The following is a 22081-nucleotide window of genomic DNA, read 5'->3' as shown; positions in this document are numbered from 1 at the left end:
ACCTTTTTAGTTTTTTTGAAAAAAATTTAAAAACTTATAAATTTTGACTGTTTTTTTAAAAATTTTTTTGAAATCAAAAAAAAATTTTTTTTGGGGAAAAAAAATTTTAAAATTAAGCCACCCCAAATTTAAAAAACAAAAAAAAATATTTTCAGTTTTAAATTAAAAAAAAATATTTTCCCCTTTAAATGAATTTTAACTTTAATTTTTCAAAAATTTAAAAATTAAAAAAAAAATTTTTAAAAATTTTTTATAAACTTTAAAAAATTTTAATAAAACCTTTTTTTTTTTTAAAAAAGGGTTTATATTTTTTTTTAAAAACTAAAAAAAAAAACAAAAAAAAAATTTAAATAAAAAGAATAAATCAAATACAAATGGCCATAAATATACCTTTTTGTTTTTTTTTTTGATCGAATTAAACAAACTATCATTTGGGAAAATTCATTCACTCGGGGCCTAAGTCTGTACTGGGGAAACCCAAGAAATTTCGTGCGAACCGCGGGTTCCAAAAAATATTATAAAAAAATGGGTTTTTAAATTTTTTTAAAAAATTTTCAATAAACAACTCTATTGGTTGGTAAGTAATATTAATCAAATAATGGAATAACTTAAAAAAGTTACTATTTAAAAAAAAATTTGTTCAAAATATTTTTGTTCATTTTAAATGGGAAGTTTTTTTTTAAAATAGACGTTTTTGCATAAAAATTTTTTTTAATTTCAAAGACAAAATTTTTTTTTTAAAAAAATTTTATGTTAAAAATCAAAGGGAATTTTTGTTTTGATTTTAAAGGGGAAATTTTGGGGCCCGGGTTTTGGTTCTTAATTTGTTCTTCCCTTTTTTTTTCTTATAAATATTATTAAAAATTTTTTTAAAATTTTTAAAATTTTTTTATATAAAGGGGGATCCCTTTAAAAAAAACATTACCATAAAAAATTTTAAACCCAAAACCCCCCCACCCTAAATTTTTCTATTTTCAATGTTTTAATTTCCCCGGGGGTTTCCCAATTAAAAAAGCCCCGGGGTGGGGAAAAAAATTTAAACTTCCAAAGGGTTTTTTAAACCAAAAAAAATTTTTAAGGGGGTAAAGTTTGTTATTTATTTCTTTTTCCCCAAAAAAATTTTTTAAAAACCCTTAAAATAAACTTGGGTTTGACCCAAATTTTTAAAAACAAGGTTTTTAAAAAATTTTTTTTTTTTTTACCCCCCCTTTTTTTTTGGCCCCCCTTTTTTTGGGTTTCCAAAAAACCCCCCCCCCCCGGGGTAAAAAAATTAAAACCTTTCCCCAAAAAAAAAACCCCCCGGGTTTTCCCCCCCAGAAAATTTTAAAAAACTGGGGGGGGGAAATAAATTTTTTAATAACCTTTTTTTTTTTTTTCCAAGGTTAAAAAATTAAAAACCTTTTTTGTTCGGGGTAAGAAAAAAAACCCTTTTAAAACCCCAAAAAAAAGGGGGAATTTCCCGTTCTTTGGAAAAAAGGGGGTTTATCCAAAAACCCCAATTTTTTGGCCCCAAAAAACCCAAAATTTTTTATTTTTAAAAAGGGTTTTTTAATAAAAAAGGGGGGGAAAAAAATCTTGTTTAAAAGGTAATTTACCCCCCTTAAACCAGGAAGGGTTTCCCCCCAAAAAAAAACCAACCGAATATAAAATTAATTATTTTATTAACCAAGCCCCAAAAAAAAGTTTGTTCCAAAAAAGGGGGGGGCCCCAATTTTACCCGTTTTTTTCATTTTCAGGTTTGATTTTTTCTTTAAAATTTTGAAAAATTTAAACTTTTTAAATTTTTTGGGGGGTTGGCCCCTTAAGGTTTCCCCTTAATTTTTTATGGTTTTGGAAAAAATAAGGAAAGTTAAAAAACATTTGGAATTTTAAAAAAAAAAAGAAAACAATTTTGGGGGGGTTTAATTTCCCAATTTCCCTTCAAAAGATAAAAAAATTTTTTTTGGTTTAATAATTTTTTTAGGGGGAAAAAAAAAAAACCCCCCCTTTTTAATGTCCCAAAGGAAAATTGATCAAATTGAATTTTAAATCGATTTCGTTTTTCCCCCTTTTCTTTTTCCCCCGGGCCCCCCTTAGGGTTTTTTAAAAACCCCAAAATTTTTTTTCCAATTTAAACCCCTAACCCTTTCCCCTCAATCCCCGGGGTATTTAGGGAAAGTTTTTGGGGCCCCGTTGGGGGGAAATTAGTTGGGTTTTCCCCCTTTATAATTTCCCAATTAAAAAGATTTTTGAACCCCCTTTTTTCCCCCCAAAATGGTTTAGTAGGGGGGGTCCCCTTTTTTCTATGGCCCCAAAAAAACCCCCCCAGGAAAAAAAAAAACCCCCCCAAAATTTTTTTTTTTCCCTAAAGCCCAAAATTTAAAATTTTTAAAAAAATCCCTTTTCCAAAGGGCCAATTGGGCCCCCCCCCCCTTAAATTTTCCCCCTTTTTAAAAGGATACTTTTTTTTTAAAAAAAAAAATTTCCCCCCACTCCGGGGTTTTGGAAACAAAAATTTTTTTTTTAAAAAAAAGGAAAAATTTTTTTAAGGGAAATTTAAATTATTAAACCCCCCTAAAATTTTTTCCCAAAAAAAATTATTAATAAAAATTGAAAAATTTTAAAAATTATAAAGGGGAAAATTTTTCCAAATTGTTTGAAAACAAAACGGGTTTTTTTCTTTTAAAAAGGTGGTATTGGGGAAAATTATAGGGGTTTTTTATTATTTTTTGGGGTACCAAAAACTGGGTTGGCCCCCCAAAAAATTTAAAAAATCCCAAACGTGGAAAATTTTAAAATGTTTTTTGGGGGAAGGGTTTTCCCCATAAATTATAATGGAACCAAAAACCCCCCTGGAAATTATAAAAACGGGAAATAAACCCTCAAATTTTTAAAAAAATTTTAAAAAAATTTTTTGGGTTTTTAATACCCTTTTCAAAAAAGGGTTTCAACATGGGTAAAGGATAAAAAATTTTAATGGATAATAATGGGTTTATAAAAAAAGTTTTCCTTTGATTTAACTGTTTTTTCCCCGTTACTACATCCCAAAATGTACAAATTTTTTTTGAGGGTTTTTAAATTTCCCCCCCCCCCTATAAATAAACCCTACCCCGAAAGTTTAAAATTTCCAAAAAAACTTTTTAAAAATTTTTAAAATTTATTTTTTGTTTTTCTCAACCCCCTCCCCCCCAAAAAGACAAAATTCCCCCCCCGGTTTTTTTTTTTCTCCCCCGGGGGAGTGGGGGGGAAGACAAAAAATTTTTTAATTGCAAATGGTCCCCCCCCCCTTTTAAACCCCGGGGGCCCCCCCCGGGAAAACACAAATTTTAAACAAAAAGGCCCAGGGAAAAAAAAAATTTTCCCCCCCTCCCCCAAAAAACCCCGCTCGGGGTTTCCCCTGGGGCCCCCCCCCGACCCCCCTTGGGGTGGGGGGTTTTAGCGCCCTTTTGGCCCCGGGCCCCCAAAAAACCCACCCAAAAAATAAAAAAAATTTAAAAACCCAAAAAAAAAATAAAAAAATTTTAATTTTCCCCCCCCCCATACCTTTTTTTTTTAAAAATTATTTTCGTTTTCCCCAATTCAAAAAACCCCCTAAATTTTAAGAAGGGAAAAAAAAATTTTTTTTAAATTAAAAAAATTTTTTGGGGAAAAATTTAACCAAAATTTTTTTAAAATTTTAAAAAAGGGGGGTAGTGGGAAAAAAACAAAATAATTTTTAAGTTGGTTTTTGTTTTTTTTAAAAAGGAAACTTTTTTTAAAAAACCAAAAAAAAAAAAATTCATTTTTATTCCCTTTTCCCATTCCCCTAAAAATTTTTTAAACCCCCCCAAAAGAAAAAAAAAATTGATTTTTAAAAAATTTTTTTTAAACCGAGCGTGGGAAAAGGGGGGATTTAGTTTTTTTAAAATTTTTTTTGGAAAAATTTTTTTTCCCTGGGGTAACCATTGTTAGAAAAAAAAGTTCCATTTTTAGAATAAATTAATAAAAAACGGTTTTTTGGGGGTTTTCCCCCCCAAAACAATTTTTGGTTTTTATTTTTTTTCCCCAATTTGGGAAAAAAAACTTGGGGTTTTTTAAATAAGGGTTTAAATTTTTTTTAATCCTTCCTTGTTTTTTTTCCCCAATTAATGGGAAAAATTTTGGGGAATAAAACTTTTTTAAATAAAGTTTGAAGTGTTTTTTAAATTTTTTAAATTATCATATTTAAGGTAACTTTTAGGAAATAAAAATTTTATTTAAATTAATTTGGAATTACCATCAATAAAATTTTTTAGATTTTAATTTAAAAAAAAAAAAAAATAATAAAAAAAAAAAAATTTTTTATAAAAAAAAAAAAAAAAAATAATATAAAAAATTTTTCTTTAAAAAAAAAAAAAATTTTTTATAAAAAAAAAAAAAAAATCCCCCGTTTTTTTTTTAAAAAAAAAAACCCAATTTCTTTTTTTTAAATGGAAAAAAAAAATTCCCCATTTGGCCAATTGTTTTTTCCTTTTTTCCCCCTAAAAATTTAAAAACCCAAAAAAGGAAATTTTAAAAAAAAAGGTAATTTTCCAAAATTTTAAAATTAAGGAAAAGGGGTAAAATTTTTAAAAAATAATCTAATTTTAAAAAACCGGAACGGTCCCCGAAATTTCTTTGTCTTAAACCGAAAAAATAGATTTTAAAAGGTTTTTTTAAAAAGGGTTTTTTAAATCTTGGATATAGTATTTTAAAATTAAAAAAATAAATTGGTTCCCCCAAAAAAAAAAATTAACTTTCCCCAAAAAAATTTTTTTCCCCTTTAAGAAATTTTAATGAAATTTTTTTCTGTAAAAAAAAAATTTTAAAAACTTTTTTTTTAAACCCCCCAAAAACTTTTGTAAACAAATTAAAAAAAACCCTTTAAAAATAAAATATTTGTTTAAAAATTTAAAATTTTTTTTACCCCGATAATTTAAAAAAACTTTTACCTAGATCCCCCTTTTTAAAAAAACCCGGAAAACAAAAGGTTTTTTCAAAAAGCTATTGGGAAAGAGGGTAAAAAAATTTTTTTTTAGGAAAAAATCAGTTTGAGCCCTTTCCTTAAACCTTTAGGCGAGGTTAAAAGGCTTGGGAAACAAAATTTTTCCAACCCAAAATTTAAACATTTTAATTTAAAATTTTTTTTTAAATACAATTTTAAAAAGTTAAAAAACGCCAAATTTTAACCCCTTTTTTGAAAAGACCAAAATAAAATCTCTCTTTTAAAAACCCTCTTTCAGTTTAAATAAATGGAAAAACCATTTTGAATTTTTTTTTTTTTAACAAAGCATTCTGAAATTGTCCCGAGAAATTCCTTTTTAACCAAAAATTTTTTCAACGAGTTTTATTTTTAAAAATTTTTTTTTTGGAATCCCCAAGGGAGTTTGGTTTAACCCCCTTAAAGGGAAAAAAGAAAAGTTTTTTGTTTAAAAAATTGTCCCCCCTCAACCCCGGGTGAATCCCTTTAAAAAAGGCCTTTATTGGGTAAAACCATGGAATTTGAACCAAAAAGTCCCAGCCCCTTTAAAAAACGAAGCTTCTATTAAACCCCCCAAAAAAAAGGCCTTTTTTAGTCTGAAGACCCCTTCCAAGGGGGTTTTTAAAATTCTGATTTATTTTTATACCCCCGTTAATATTAGGCAATTTTCTTGTGGTTAACATCTAAAAAACTTTTAAATTTAAATTTTAAAACAAAAAAAATTTAAAAAATTTTTTTTTGGGGGAGAAACCAAAAAAAAAAAAATAAAAACAAAAAAAATTTAAAAAATTCACTTTTTTTTCCAAAAAAAAAAAAGGCCCCCAAACCCCCGATAATATGGGAAAATAAATCAAAAAACCAAACATTTTAAAAAACAAAATTTAAAAAAAAAATTTAAAAATCCCTTTTTTTTTAAATTAAAATTAAATTTACAAAAATTCAAAATTTTTCAAAAAAAAAAAAAAATTTAAATTTTTTTAAAAAATTTTTTTTATTTAAAAAATTTTTTTTTTTTACAAACGAAAAACACAAATTAAATTTTTAAAATACAAATGTTTTCCCTTTTTTAAAAAAAATTTTTTTTTTTTTATTTAAAATTTTTTTTTGTCCCAGAAAAGCTTTCAAAAGGAAAAAAAAAAATTTTTTTTTTTTTTTAAAATTAAAAAATATGCCAATTTCCCCCTATCTTAAAAAAGAAAAAAAAAGTTAGAAAAAATTTTTTTTTTACTCACAATGAGAAAATTCGAAATTAAGTTAGTTTTATTTTGGGAAGATTTGGACAAATCGATAAAGTTTTTAAGGGAATTTTTAAAAATTTTTTAAAACCCGGGGGGGCCCGGAAATTTAGAAAAGTTTTATTATAAAGGGGGGTTCGTTAATTTAAAATTTCAAAAAATTCCTTTTTTTTATAAGGGGTTTTCCAGTTTGTTCGATTAAAATTTTTTTTAAATTTTTTTTAAAAAAGGTTCAAAAAATTAAGTAATATTTAAAAACAATATTTTTAAAAAAGGGGTTTGGGGGAACTTAAATTATTTTTTAATTTAAAAAAACCCAAAAAAGGGGGAAATTTTTCTAAAGATAAAATTCAAAAAAAAAATTTTTTATTTTTTTAAATTTTTTAATTTTTTAAAAATTAAAGCAAACAAAAATTTTTGTTTCATCAAAACCTTTTAAATTTTAATAATTTTAAAAAATTTTTTAAGGGTAAAAATTTTTTCCATTTAAAGGAAAAAACCTCCAGGGTTTCTTTAAAAAAAATTTTAATTTAAAACAATTAAAAATTAAAAAAATTTGTTTTGTTCAATAAAATTTTTAAAATAAAAATTTAAAATTTTATTTTTTTATTTTAAAAAAAAATTATTTTTTTTTTTAAAAAAAAATTTTTAAAGATTTAAAAATTTAAAAAAATTTAATTGGAAAAAAATTTTTTTAAAAAAAAAAAATTAAACAAAAAAAAATTTAAAAATTTCCAAAAAATTTTTTTTTTTAAAAAAAGGAAAATTTAATAATTTTAAAAATTAAAGGGGTAAAATTTTTTTAAAATTTTATTTTTTTTTTTTTAAAATTAAATCCCTTAAATTTAAAAATTTTTAAAAAAAAAAAAAAAAAATAAAAACCCAAAAGAAAATTTGAAATTAATTTTTTTTTTTTTTTTTTAAATTTAAAAATTTTCCAAAAAAAATTTGGGGTTTTCCTTTTTAAAAAATAAAATTTTTTTAAAAATTTTTTTAAAAAAAATTTTAAAAAAGTAAAAAAATCATTTTTTAAAAAATAAAAAAACCCGAAAAACCCCAATTTTTTTAAAATTTCTTTTTTTCCCCCCAAAACCAATTGTTAAACCCTTTTTCCAAATTTAAAAAAATAATCCCTTTTTTTTTTTTTTAAAAAAAATTATTTAAAAAAATTAATTTTAAAAAATTATTTTTTCCCCCAAAAAAAAAAAAAAAAATTTTTTTTTTTCCAAAACAAATTTTGAGGGAAAAATTTTTAAAAAAAATTTTTTTTAAAAAAATTTTTTTCAAAAAAAAAAAAAAATTTTGGGGAAAAAACCCTTTTAAAAACCCAAAATTTTAAAAAAAAAGTTTTTTAAAAAAAATAAAATAAAATTTGCCAATTTTTTTTTTAAAATTTTAAAAAAAAAAAATCCCCAAAAAAAAATTTTAAAATTTTTTTTTTTTTAAAAACCCAAAACAACCCACTTAAAAAATTTTAAAAGTTAAAATAACCTTTTTTTTAAGGAAAATTCAAGAACCCCCCCTTTTTTAAAACTTTAACGAGGGAAAAAAAAGGCCCCCTTTTTTTAAAAAAAAAAAAAATTTTTTTTTATTTTTTTTATTTTTAAAAACAAAAAAAAAAACTATTAAAAATTGGGCAAATTTTTAAAAATTTTTTAAAACTAAAAAATTTTTTTTTCTTTTCAGTTTTTTAAAAAACAATTTTAGAATTTTTTAATTTTTATTAAACCTTTCAGAAATTTTTAAAATAAACAAAATTTTTCGGGAATTTCCCCGAGGGTTTTTTTTCAATTTCTGGACGAAGGAGGGGGGTTCGGAAACCCCTCCGGGGGGGACCCAAACCTGGGGTTTCCTGGGGGAAGGGGTTCGTCCCACCTTTCCGGTAGGGAAAAAAGGCCCTTTACTTTCCCCAACATTTCTTTCGGTTAAAAGACGGGGGGGGGGAAAAATTCTTATTTTTTCTTTACCCTACTTTTGGGAATTGGACCCTTTTTAATCAAAACCTTTGGGCCCCTTTTAAAAGGGATTCTTTATTTACCCCCGGGGAAAAAATGCGGGTTTTTTCGGAAAATTTCTTATTTCATAGACAGGGAAAGTAAATATTTTTTTTATATTTTTTTCGAAAATTTTTTTTAAAAATTTAAAGCAAAAAAAAGGGAACCCAAAAAACCCCCTTTTTAAAAAAATTAAACAATTTAAATTTTTTTTATACAATTCTTCCTTTTAAAAAAAAAAATTTGAAAAAAAAATTTACGCCCTTCTAATATTAAATTTTTTTTTAAAAACCTTTTTTATTTTTAAAAAAAAAATATACTAAAAAACCCAAACCTTAAAAAAAAATTTTAAAAAAAAATTTAAAATAAATAAAAATTTTTTTAAATTTTCTTTCCTTTTTTTAAGGGAAATTCAAAAATTTTTAAAAAATTTTAAATTTTTAACCTAAAATTAAAATTTTCCCCTGGGAAATTTTAAACATTTTTATTTAGTGTTTTAAAAAAAATTTTTGCATTAAACTTAAACCAAAAAATAAGATAAGGGTTTGTTTTCCAAAAAAAATTTTAAAACCCCAAAGGGGTCAAACCCCTTTTGGTTTTTTACAGCCCGCCCAAAATTTTTTGGGGGGTAAAACCCCTTTTTTTTCCCCCTGTTTTTTTTCTTTTACCCACCCCCCAAATTAAAATTTTTCCCGTTTTTTATGGGGAAATTTTTTTTTTTTCCTTTTAAATTTTAAAAATATTTTGTTTGTTTTTTAAAAAAAAAATAATTAATTTAAAAAAAACCCAAATTTTTTTCCCCTTACTAAAAAAAATTGAAATTGTTATTTTTTTGTATTTTAAAAAATTTCAAAAGGGTTTTTGTAAAAAATACCCTTTCTTATTTAAAGTTTTTTTTGGTAATTCATTTTAAACCCCCCCCAAAAATAAATAAAGGGTTTTTAAAATATTCCCCCCCCAAATTACACTTTTTATCTTCAAATTTTTTTTTTTAAAAAATAAAATAAATGTTATTGGTTTTTTTTTATGGTAATTTTAAATTTAAAATCCAAAAATTAAAAATAAATTTTTTATTTCCCCGTTGGGGATAACCAAAAAATTTTTTTTAAACTTTTCCCCAAAAAAAATCAAAAAATTAAAAAATTTTTAAAATTTTTAAAAAACCCTTTTTAAAAATTTAAAGGGGAAAAAAATTTATTAACCTTCCGGTTTTTAAACCCAAAATTTTTTTTTTTTTTTTTTTTTTTTTTAAAAAAAAAAAAAATTAATCGGGGAATAGTCAAAAAAAAATAAATTTAAAAAAATTTTTTTTTATTTTGAAAAATTTTTGTGACTCCCACTACAGTAAAAATTTTTAAAATTTATCCAAAAATGAAAAATTCAACCTTGCCTTTAAAAAAAACCCCAAAAAAAAAACCGTGGCCTTTAGGGCCCTTTGATTTTTAATCCCAAAATAAAATAAAAAATTAAAAGAAATTTTTTTTTGGGGATTTTCTAATATTAAAAAACAATAAAAATATTTTTTTAAATATAAAAATTTTTATATAAATTTTTTTAAAAAAATTAATTTAAAATATATATTTTTTTTTTTAAAAAATTTACTTTTTTTAAATTTAAAAAAATTTTAAAAAAAGATTTAAAAAAAAATTTTAAAATTTTGGCCAATTAATTTTTAATTTTAAATTTTAAAAATTTTTAAAAAAAAAAAAAAAAATAAAAAAATTTAATATTAATTAAAAATTTTTCCCGGGTTTTTTATTCCAAAAAACAAATGTTAAACACAATTTTTAAAAAAAACTCAAAAAAATAAAAAAATAATTAGATAAAAACAAAAAAAATTTTAAATTAAAATTGGGCGCCTTTTAAAAGGATTAATCGAACAATGTTTGGGTAAGGGGAAAGGGGTTGTTTTTTTCCCTTTTTTAACCCTTTAAAGGGGTTTTGAAAAAATTTCGGTTAATAAGAAAATCAAAAAAAAAAAACAAAAAAAAAAAAATTTTTAAAAAATGACCCAAAAACCTTCAAATTTTTTTTTCTTTAAAAAAAACCCCCCCCCCCCTTTAAAAATAAACCTTTTAAAAAAAAATTAAAAATGGTTTTATTTAAAAAAAAAAAAAGGGAAATTTAAATAAATTTATTTTAAAAAAAAAAATTTTAAAATTTCTTTAAATTTTTGTTTTAAAAAAATAAAAGGGTTTTAAAAACTTTTCTTAAGTATTAAAAACAAAAAACAGGGATTCCAAAAAAAGGATTTTGAAAAAAATTTTTTTCCCTTTTAAAAAAAAAAAAAAAATTTTTTTTAAAAAATTTCCCCAAAAAACCCCCTTACTTTTGTTTTTGGGAAAAAATTTTTTCCCTTTTAAAATTTTTTAAAAATTTTTTTTTCCCCCAATTTTTAAAAAAAAAAAATTTTTTTTTTAAAAAAAATTTTTTTTTAAAAAAAATTTTTCTGTATTTTAAAAAAAAAAATTTTTAAAGGGGGGGTTTTTTTTGTTTTTGAAACAAATAAAAAAAATTTTTTTTTTTTTTGAAAAACCCTTTTTTTTACAAAAATAAAATTAAGTTAAAAAAAATTTTTTTTTAAACCCCAATTTAGTTTTTTTTAAAAAACCCCGGGGGGGAAAAAAAAAAAATTTTCCCCTTTTTTAAAAAAAACTTTTTTAAAAAAACCCCTTTTTAAAAAAATTTTTTAAAAATTGGGGAAAAAAAATTTTAAAAAAAATTTTTTTATTTTTTTTAAAAAAAAACACCCAAAAAAATTTTTTTTTTTAATTAAAAAAAAAAAAATTTTTTTTAAAATTTTAAAAATTAAAAAGTTTCCCCGTTTCCCCCCCTTGAAATTTTTGGGGGAAACATTTTTAAAACCCCCCTTTTTAAATTTTTAAAAAAATTTTTTTTATTGTTTTTCCCCCCCTTTTTTTAAAATAATTTACCCTTTTTCAAAATTTTAAAAATTTTTAAAAAAAAAAAACCAAAAAAATAAAACGAAATTTTTTTTTTTTAGAAAAATTTTTTAATTTTTTTTTTTAAAAAAAAAACCCCCCCAAATCAAACTAGAGACCTATCAAGCTAACATCCCTTGTCTTTCATTTAACTAGGTTTTGTCACACGCCTTTTTTATACTTCATCATTAACCAACAAACCTGTACAGGGCTGCTATTTTTGTATTTTTAAGATCAAGCAACCGCAGAATTCAAATACCCTTACTTATGACAGAAAGTGTTTTCCTTATTCACTGCTTTACCCAGAGAACATAAAAAATCACATAATGCAATCATTATGTTTTCCAAATCTTGCATTAATATGTTTCATACCAAACATATCCATTCTTGTTGTAATTATGCATCTTTAAACAAGCCACGTTGTATTTTATGTCCACTAATGTGTATTACTTGTACACTATGCGTAAAGGGAAAATAAAAAAATAACAATGTAATAGAAAAAAATTGTTTTAACTATGAACTGAGATTGTGTGTATTGCAAACAGAACACACTCTGAAATAATACATTTGTTTATTTCATCCCACCGCAATAATATGGAAAGCAAATATTTCCTCTGGGTATTTCAAAGTATTCTGAAAATGATATTAATGCAGTTACTTTGTCTACATTTGTATATTTTATGGTAAACAAATCTCTCTGTGAGAGGATACTTAGCATACCCTCGGGCCTCCAGCAATCTGACGCCTTTTTTACTCATTCAGCACAATTCTACCTTCACTCTGTAACTCAGCATTGACATTGAGTTATTCCCTCACTCTGGCACATTCACATCATTGAACTTAACTGTCGAGTGTTTCAAGCTCATTAAATTTCTTTAAAATCTTAAATTCTACTCTGACTTAAAATCAAATTTATTTAAGCTATTTACAGAAGTAGTTTTCTATTATTGATTTGTTTTAGTACAACTCTTTGTTGCTTTATAAGTTTTTAAATGCCTTATAAATCACAAAAGGCATATACCTACCTATTATTCAACCTAAAATTAGTAGTTATTACTGCAAACTTAATTATCAGAAAAGGCTTGACGTTGTTTATGTAGTTTTGCTGAAAGAAGCTTTAATAATTTACTTTCTCTAAATTCTACAACTTTCGAAACATTTTGCAGACAACCGACTGAATATGAAGGAGCTTCTGGAGAATCGAGTTAGCAGACAAATAAACACTCACGCTTTCCTCGTTTAGGTGGTATTCAAATAAGCATTAATTCTAAAGAATATTATTCCATAAAAAGTATTAAAGAGTTGAAGTAAAATTACCTTACCTCTAAATTGCCAATTCCTTGAAACAGTTTGAAATTAAATAAAATGAAAAATGTATTTATTTATAGAAGCGAAGTTAGGACTAAAAAGGCCTCTCTTAACCTAACCTCTAAACACAAATAAATAAAATCATATCATTCGGTAATGTCTATTACAATATCGTAACTGGCATATAAAACTAAATTACGTTTAATAATTAATTTTGATACAACATAAAAATTTATATTGTAAAATTAAAAATTTTGTTTGGTACGAATATTTGAAAATTGTGAGAATTACAAAACAGTAAGAGAAAATCTCTCTTAATTACTCCTTTCTTTTCACTTCAATGGTTTTGAAACAGTATTACAACTTATACAAAATAAGATTAACGATGTGTTATATTAGAAATAGTGCATATCCAAAATTAAAGTGTAATGGGAGAGGTGACAAAGCTGCAACACAATGTTTAAAGCTAATGAATATACGAATAGGAAATACTGCATTTAATACATGTATATCGGAATATACAATTAAAAAATATACCACTTTTATATATTATCTATCTTATAACTAAAACATGATTTTGAAAGTCACCGAAAGACAATTTGATTAACCCTTGTCAGCACTGTTTCTGTGTGAAAAACTAGTCACAGCTGTAAGTCCATTCAATACAAAAAAACTTTGATAGTTTATTTAACAAATTATGTCGGATTTGACCTGAATTACAAATAGCGCAGCAAGACCAAGGTCAGGTCAAAGTCTTTCTGCAGTAGTACCCAATACTGTAGTGTATCATGGATATTAAGGATTAGACACTGCCTTAATGAAATCGTGTCGTCTGTCTGACTGTCCGTCATTTACGCAATAACTCTCGATATAAAGGTCTTGGAGACTTGAAACTTGGTACATGGATTCCTCTTGGCCCAAGGAAGACCTCTATTGATTGTATGACCAGTTCGTCCATCTGGCCGTTCGTCTGTCTGTCCATCATTTACGCAATAACTCTCGATATAAAGGTCTTGGAGACTTGAAACTTGGTACATGGATTCCTCTTGGCCCATGGAAGAGATCTATTGATTGTATGACTAGTTCGTCCATCTGGCCGTTCGTCTGTCTGTCCATCATTTACGCAATAACTCTCGATATAAAGGTCTTGGAGACTTGAAACTTGGTACATGGATTCCTCTTGGCCCATGGAAGAGATCTATTGATTGTATGACCAGTTCGTCAATCTGGCCGTCCGTCTGTCTGTCCATCATTTACGCAATAAATCTCGATATAAAGGTCTTGGAGACTTGAAACTTGGTACATGGATTCCTCTTGGCCCATGGAAGAGATCTATTGATTGTATGACCAGTTCGTCCATCTGGCCGTCCGTCTGCCTGTCCGTCATTTGTGCAATAACTCTCTATAGAAAGGTCTTCGAGACTTGAAACTTGGTACATTGATTCCTCTTGGCCCATGGAAGAGATCTATTGATTGTATGATCAGTCCGTCCATCTGGCCGTCCGTCTGCCTGTCCGTCATTTGTGCAATAACTCTCTATAGAAAGGTCTTGGAGACTTGAAACTTGGTACATTGATTCCTCTTGGCCCATGGAAGAGATATATTGATTGTATGATCAGTCCGTCCATCTGGCCGTCCGTCTGCCTGTCCACCATTTGTGCAATAACTCTCTATAGAAAGGTCTTGGAGACTTGAAACTTGGTACATTGATTCCTCTTGGCCCAAGGAAGAGCTCTATTGGTTGTATGATCAGTCCGTCCATCTGACCGTCCGTCTGTCTGTCCGTCATTTGAGCAATAACTCTCGATAGAAAGTTCTTGGAGACTTGAAACTTGGTATATGGATTCCAAGGAAGAGCTCTATTGGTTGTATTATCAGTCCGTCCATCTGGCCGTCCGTCTGTCTGTCCGTCATTTGTGCAATAACTATCTATAGAAAGGTCTTGGAGACTTGAAACTTAGTACATTGATTCCTCTTGGCCCAAGGAAGAGCTCTATTGGTTGTAATATCAGTCCGTCCAATTGACCGTCCGTCTGTCTTTCCGTCATTTGTGCAATAACTCTCGATAGACAGTTCTTGGAGACTTGAAACTTGGTACATGGATTCCAAGGAAGAGCTCTATTGGTTGTATGATCAGTCCGTCTAATTGGCCGTCCGTCTGTCTGTCCGTCATTTGTGCAATAACTCTCGATAGAAAGGCCTTGGAGACTTGAAACTTGGTACATGGATTCCAAATAAGAGCACTCTTGATTGTATGATCAGTCCGTCCATCTGGCCGTCCGTCTGTCTGTCCGTCATTTGTGCAATAACTCTCTATAGAAAGGTCTTGGAGACTTGAAACTTGGTACATTGATTCCTCTTGGCCCAAGGAAGAGCTCTATTGGTTGTAATATCAGTCCGTCCAATTGACCGTTCTTCTGTCTTTCCGTCATTTGTGCAATAACTCTCGATAGAAAGTTCTTGGAGACTTGAAACTTGGTACATGGATTCCAAGGAAGAGCTCTATTGGTTGTATGATCAGTCCGTCTAATTGGCCGTCCGTCTGTCTGTCCGTCATTTGTGCAATAACTCTCGATAGAAAGGCCTTGGAGACTTGAAACTTGGTACATGGATTCCAAATAAGAGCACTCTTGATTGTATGATCAGTCTGTCCATCTGGCCGTCCGTCTGTCTGTCCGTCATTTGTGCAATAAATCTCGATAGAAAGGTCTTGGAGACTTGAAACTTGGTACATGGATTCCAAGGAAGAGCTCTATTGGTTGTATGATCAGTCCGTCCATCTGGCCGTCCGTCTGTCTGTCCGTCATTTGTGCAATAACTCTCGGTATAAAGGTCTTGGCGACTTGAAACTTGATACATAGGATTCCTCTTGGCCAAGGAAGAGCTCTATTGATTGTATGATCAAAATGTAAAAGGGCATTCCGTCTGTCTGTTTATGTCCTATGATACTCCGTTTTATTGGTTCATTCTGTTTTATAAGAATGGGAAAATATGTTGTACTCATCTATGAGAACGAGCAGAATAAATCTAAAGTGGAAATTAACATGTCTTTTTTATATTAAATATATCGACCTTTTTCAACTTATTGCAGCCTGCCTTTTACTCTTTTGCATTTTTTATTTCGTTTGATTATTTGCAGATTTCATTTAGTTAATGCTACCTCTTGGAACATTAAGCATGTTAACGCTTCATGGCTGTTACAGTGCTTCACGCTATCAAGGATTCTTATCAGTTTGGGTTCTCCGTCTCCACAAGCGACTACTTCCACGGTCCTTTCTTTGTTGATTCCGCAGGTGAGTTCAAAACAGAGGCGCGGTTGGAGACTTGGTTAATTTTATCGTTTCATTTACTGTTTGAAGGAGAGTTGACAAATTGGCTGGGCCTTCCTTCCGACCGCTCGACCATCGCAGTGACTACGGCCCACCAACTTAAGTCACGGATTCAATTTCAGGAGATATCAATAAATAATTAACAGATTTTAGACCATTTCTCCTTGATAATTAAAGTACTAATTGTAGGGAAATCCTTAAAATCTTCCATATTATCAATCACAGTCTTCGTCACAGACACATTTAGATCTCTTGACACGGAAGCGGCCGTGGACTCCAGAATCCAGGAGTCGAGGTTGTCTGATCTTAGACGTTGCACTAAGTGGAAGGCAAAATGGAGCTAAATTCAACATTCGCATTGAATCAACCTTTCACACCATAGCTGAAAAATGTATCCTCTAATTGAAAATAACATTACATGTTAACCCCTCCAGTAATCTTTTTCATTATTTCTTTTATATATATATATATATATATATATATATATATATATATATATATATATATATATAATTCTTATATTCAGTGTGAGTAAAAAGTATGGATACACTCTGTTTGGGATAAATTTCATAATACGTATAAATTCCTTACCTTATCATAAGATATCACCCGGTCTCCGTACGCTCTTGGTCCCTTAAACACTACATTTCAACGTAAAGTACCACAAAACACGTCTTAACTTTGTTAATTCCAACCATAAACTGAACATGATACTGGACTTCAAAACTGATAAGATAAGAGACGCCTGCCCTGCAGCAGGCAATAACTGTAAAACAGGTTTGAGTTTGTATGGAAAGTGGTTGTCTATTGAAGTTATTTACTTTGTGAATGTGGATGTTCATGTTTTGCCTCAATTAATTTTTAATTAATTTTAATGAGCTGCCATTTTGTACTGGGTTGAGATAGAAAGCTCTAGTTTCTACTGCTCTTCTTCTTAGGTGTCACTTGATGGGTTTTTACATTCACAAATTTTAAGCCATCGCCCCCCCCCCCCCCAAATCCCATTTTGGGGAAATTTGGGTAAAGTTGTAACAGTGACTAAAAATTTCACATCTATTTCCTAGAAGGGTGTCCCAAGTTCCATTCCTCCATCTTTATCCATCAAAAACCAAACAGAGTGTATCCTTACTTTATATCCTTATCATCAACCGGTTTTCTTTGGGCCTGACTGTGCATGATGCAACTCTTCAAGGAGTGATAAATTTTTATATTTTTCCTATCTTCAGAAAAGGTATTTTATAGGCCTGTAAATTCTAGTCAATGATTTACAAATAAAAAAACTAACGAACATTTGATTGCATCGCTTTAATTTTTCACAAGTAAGAAAAATTAAATTCATTCCTTTGTAATTGGTCAAAAGTTTGAAGTTTCTCCACATGTTATATACACTTTATTTTTATTGATGGAAAATAATGAAGTATTTAACAAGTTTTGGTTGGAAATTGGTTAAACTCAATAAACTAAAATGGACCTTTTTTTGTAAGACCAACTAATGTTTGTGAATTTTTTTATTTGTCAATACATGTTATTAATATTGAAAAATTGACTTTTTTGCGTTGACTTAACGTGTTTTCAAAAATATTTGAGTTGTACGGTTAATTTTTAAAATAAATCTGTCAATTTTTTTTAAATTTTAACCTAAATAATATTCCAGATACAGCTTTTTTATTACTTAATAATATGTAGCAAGTTGATACGCGAACTACAATTATCGTCGAATTTCTTATTGTTAGACTTGGCTCGTATACAAATTAATGTTTGAATATTATCAAAAACAACTTTTGAGGTTTTTTTAAACAGCTGCAGAGCCATGTATAAGTTAAAATAAGCTGTGTACAACACTGAACGAAATCTGACGATGGTAGTAAACCTACAGGATTTATTTGTTAATTTTATAGTTAAAACCCTAATCTAATACTGCAAAAGCCTAGAGGTAGTTTGCATTATAACAGGGCTTAAGTGGTTTCCCTAGGAAATAAGTCGATCAACTGCACTATTTTTAGTAGAAGGCTAAATGGGAGATTATAAAAGAGTCTATAGATGTTATAAATATCAAAATTAATATTTTCTCATATTTTTAGTTCAAGAAGTAATCATCAGACACGTACGCTACACAAAGTAAAAAAAGTGTCATTCAATCATAAAAAAGACAACTATGTGGCGGGAAATGGCGACCTTCAGGTGTTTTTATCTCGCTGGCAGACTGACATAACAATTTATTTAAATGTTGAAAAATTAGATTGTGTGCTTATGTAAACAATGAAATCTGTTCTCGTTTACAAAGTATTATCGTAATAGACCTTTAAAAATGTATTCTTTAATATTATATCTATGTGATCCTTTAAAATACAGATAGTGTAAGTTATGTATCTAGATAAACTAAAATTTGCATTTACTTATCAAGTGTTTCTATGTAAACAAACTGTTTTCTTACTGAAGAACATCTATGATAGGCAACCACTCGACCGCCCGTATGAAGATCACAATGAGCCGAGAGATCAGGAGTCACCTGTTGGAGACCTACCTGCCCAGCTCTCTGTTTGTCATCATGTCCTGGGGAGGGTTCTGCGTCATCCCGGAAGTGGTTCCTGGCAGGATGGTCCTCCTAGTCACCACTCTTCTGTCCTTGGTCACCATGTTTGACACAGTCAGGTACGCAGTAGTCGGAAATATCCTGGTGTTCGCCTTAAAACAAATCAACCAATATTAATTCCAGCCTCTTTTAACGAGGTTGGATTTTAAACCATCTGAGAACTTAAAATAATTCGTCTCCCAGTTACAAAGCCCTGACGTAATAAGAGTCAATCCACAATCATAGTGGTTTCCACCGTTTGAGCTTGGGTTTCGTCCTCTAGGATAAGACGCTGAGGGAACCTCTTCTATACTTATGCCTAACAGTATTTTCAGTGGGTTCCGGAGTGACAAGATATTCAGAATAAGTGGGAGTAAGGTAGAGGATTGGGACCACCTCTTGCCGAAAACCATGGTAGAGCTACAGAATCTACTTATCTATTTTTTGGTTTGAAATTAAATTACAAGTTTTGTATATACTTCCTCTTTTAGGGAATAAAAAGAAACACTCAAAGAAAAATCCTCAAAGTCCCTTTTCGGTAGTCTACATTGGTTGACCAACGAAGTTATCCAATATATTCAATGAGAAACATTTGCACAACATTTTGAGAAGATTGTTGAAAAATGTGTTCTGTAGAGTGTAAGAACAAGCATTTTTTATTTATTTTTACCCATTGAACAATAATCAGTCAATTTATTGGTATTTATTAGGGACTTAGGTCTCTTTCTCTATGAAAAGGCGCTCAAGGTCTTCTACATTTAATCCTAAATCCTAAAGGAGTTCTCTGTATCTTCCGGAGTGATATTTAGGATAAAGGTGGGTAAGGTGGAGGTTTGGGGCCTTCTCTTGCTGAGGTGCTATGGTTAAAGAGAGTATGATGAGCAATATATCACCTATGCCACCTTAAAAGAACAGAAGGCTTGAGCTGTTCCAGTTTCTAAAGCGAGCAAAGGAGGTGTCAAGTTCACGTTTAGGCTTTTATCTAGTAACAAAGACCCAATCATAATCATTCCGCAATAAACTAGAATTATCAATCAAATTATCCTTTTACCCAAATATCTCGACATTTGTATTTGGCCATGTGCCGTCCCTGGACATCCACTGGGTTGCCCAAATATAAGTAACGATATCTGCACTAATTCAATTTCCTCTAACAAAGAGTATTTCTTTGTTTAAAGTCTGTTATTGGGGAAGGATTATTTGGAAGTATAGAAGTACTTGGACATTTTCCAATGTTACAAAAGTATAACATTGACTTTCCAGGAGTGAAATCTACCCCATCTTCAGGTGTAAAAACCCTAATACGTTTAGGGTTTGCAATACAAAAAAACACAAGAAGATATGAAAGGATAGCAGGATTTCGGACATTTGTCATCGTTATAGGTTATAAAAGGTATAACACAACGTTTCGAGGATTGGAATAAAAAAAAATCTAAAATGAAATTTACATATTGATTTTGTATCATAAATGAGTATCATCCGCATTATTTTTACTTCGGCAATTGGCTAGTTACAAAAATACTGATTTGTTAAAACTTTTCACCATGCAATTTTTTGAGAGCATAATTCGTTACGATATTGTTATCTTCCGGGATGGGTAAGGCTGCTCAAACCCATCTAAATAGACTTTTTACAATACAGAAACGGGCAGTTAGAATAGTGGCCAGTTTACGTAGCGATCAATCATGTCGGCAGGCGAGTAAGGAATTGTCTATTCTTACCTTGTCATCTCTATTCATACCTGAAGCCACTTTTCTTGCCACATTTGGAGAGAATTTTATTAAAAACTTTGATGTGCATGGCTATAATCCAAAAAGTAGACACGACCTTAGTCCTGGAACTTATAGACTGGAGGTTTCCGCCTCACTACCACAAAATTTTGATGCAGTCTTATTTAACAGATTACCTCATACCATAAAATCAGCTTCCACCCCTGCCAGTTCCAAAAGGAAACTGAGGGAGTACCTTGTCAACAATATGTTTTATACGGTTGGAGAGTTTCTGAGTCAATAATGATCTTAATGTATTTTTTTCTTCTTCTTTTTTTATGAAATGTGTATATGTAGAATTAGTAAAACTTTGCTATTTTACGTTCAGCTTTGTTTATAAGGCAACCAATGATTTAAAATATCAACATACACCACAGTTGTACAACTCTAACTAAAAATATTTTATTACGTAACAGCACAATTCGTGTAACATTGACGTGGTATAAATTAATTGTAACAAGATTGACTGTTGTTATACATGAAAAAACCATGTCTCAAACGATAAATAATTTTGTATTCGTATTTGTATACTCTTCGTCAGGTGAGGGAGGTAAAAAATTTAAAAAACAAAAAAGGACAAGAAGGTAGACTTCAATCCTCGAAACGTAGTTTTGTACCTTTTGTAACATATAACGATGACAAAGAGTATTTATTAGAACAATTTTACACTTAAAGCGTTAATTAAAATATTTACAGAGAGATTTTCACTATTACAGTACACAGATTACGATCTTGTTAAGAAACCAAGGACTCCCAGTGAAGGCTCCTAAACTCCCAAACAAGAAATGTCTAATGAAAATTATTATACCGCATTGTGACGACGAGAGCACAAGGATCGCACATCATATGAAAGTATAGTGGGAGATCTTATCAGGAAATTTGCATAAGAGCTCTACAACTAAGTCATGCAAGCGTTGGTCGTGCTGAGCTACCTTGTTGCTACAACTTAGTGATTGGCAGAAATTATTATCCAGGACTTTACCTTGAAATCAAATAACAATCCAACAGTACCTGCCCCATTTATGAAGGTAGTTTTAGAATCGTGTTCAGTTTTACTTCATTTCGTAGCCAACACGACAATTAAGAATAATCTATTTGGGCAACTTTTTATAAATGTTATGAAGTTCTTTCTCAACCTGATCAATTGTAAAAAAAGTTTCCCATGGTGTGATTCAACGGAAAATTAAGACAATTAGTACTTATTAAGAACTTTACTGGCAATACAAACTTCTGCAAAATACTTGATTGAATACATGAACTTTTTTTGGAATATTTGATTGACGATATGAATGTTGTTAGAATACTTGATTGACAATATGTTTTTGCAGAAGTACTTGATGGTCAATCTGATTTTTTTTGCAGGAAACTTCGTTGTCAATATAAATGTTGTTGGAATACTTGGTGGTCAATATGATTTTCGCATGAAACTTTATTGTCAATATAATTTTGTTGGAGTAATTAATGGTCAATATGAACTTTTTCTGGAATACTTGATTGACAATATGTTTTTACAGGAGTACTTGATGGTCAATGTGATTTTTTGTAGGAAACTTCATTGTAAATATGAATTTTGTTGGAATACTTGATGGACAATATTAACCTTTGGCTGGAATACTTGAATGATAATATGTTTTTTTGCAGGAAACTTCATTGTCAATATGAATTTTTTTGGAATACTTGATGGGCAATATGAACTTTTTCTAGAATACTTGATGGACAATATATTTTTGCAGAAGTACTTGATGGTCAATATAATTCTTTGCAGGAAACTTCATTGTTAAAATTAATTTTGTTGGAATACTTGGTGGTAAATATGAGCTTTTGCTAGAATAACTGATTGGCTATATGTTTTTGCAGGAATATTTTATGGTCAATATGATTTATTGCAGGAAACTCCATAGTCAATATGAATTTTGTTGGAATTACTTGATGGTCAATATGAACTTTTGCTTGATTGACAATATGTTCTTGCAGG

At 28.7% G+C, this 22081-nt stretch overlaps 1 protein-coding gene across 1 annotated transcript in view; it reads left to right on the top strand.

Annotated features, from left to right (window-relative positions):
- Nucleotides 1–22081, top strand: part of LOC124368315 (glycine receptor subunit beta-type 4-like) — a 185234-nt gene that overhangs the window by 146537 nt on the left and 16616 nt on the right. Inside the window, exons 6-7 of the mRNA XM_046825589.1 lie at nucleotides 15640–15729; nucleotides 18219–18417. Of these exons, the coding sequence (XP_046681545.1) occupies nucleotides 15640–15729; nucleotides 18219–18417 (289 nt within the window). The remainder of the gene's footprint in view (nucleotides 1–15639; nucleotides 15730–18218; nucleotides 18418–22081) is intronic.

The sequence above is a fragment of the Homalodisca vitripennis genome, chromosome 8, assembly GCF_021130785.1.
Source record: "Homalodisca vitripennis isolate AUS2020 chromosome 8, UT_GWSS_2.1, whole genome shotgun sequence".
NCBI lineage: Eukaryota > Metazoa > Arthropoda > Insecta > Hemiptera > Cicadellidae > Homalodisca > Homalodisca vitripennis.
Note: the sequence above shows the minus strand (reverse complement) of the source record. Positions and strands in the feature narration are given on the sequence as shown.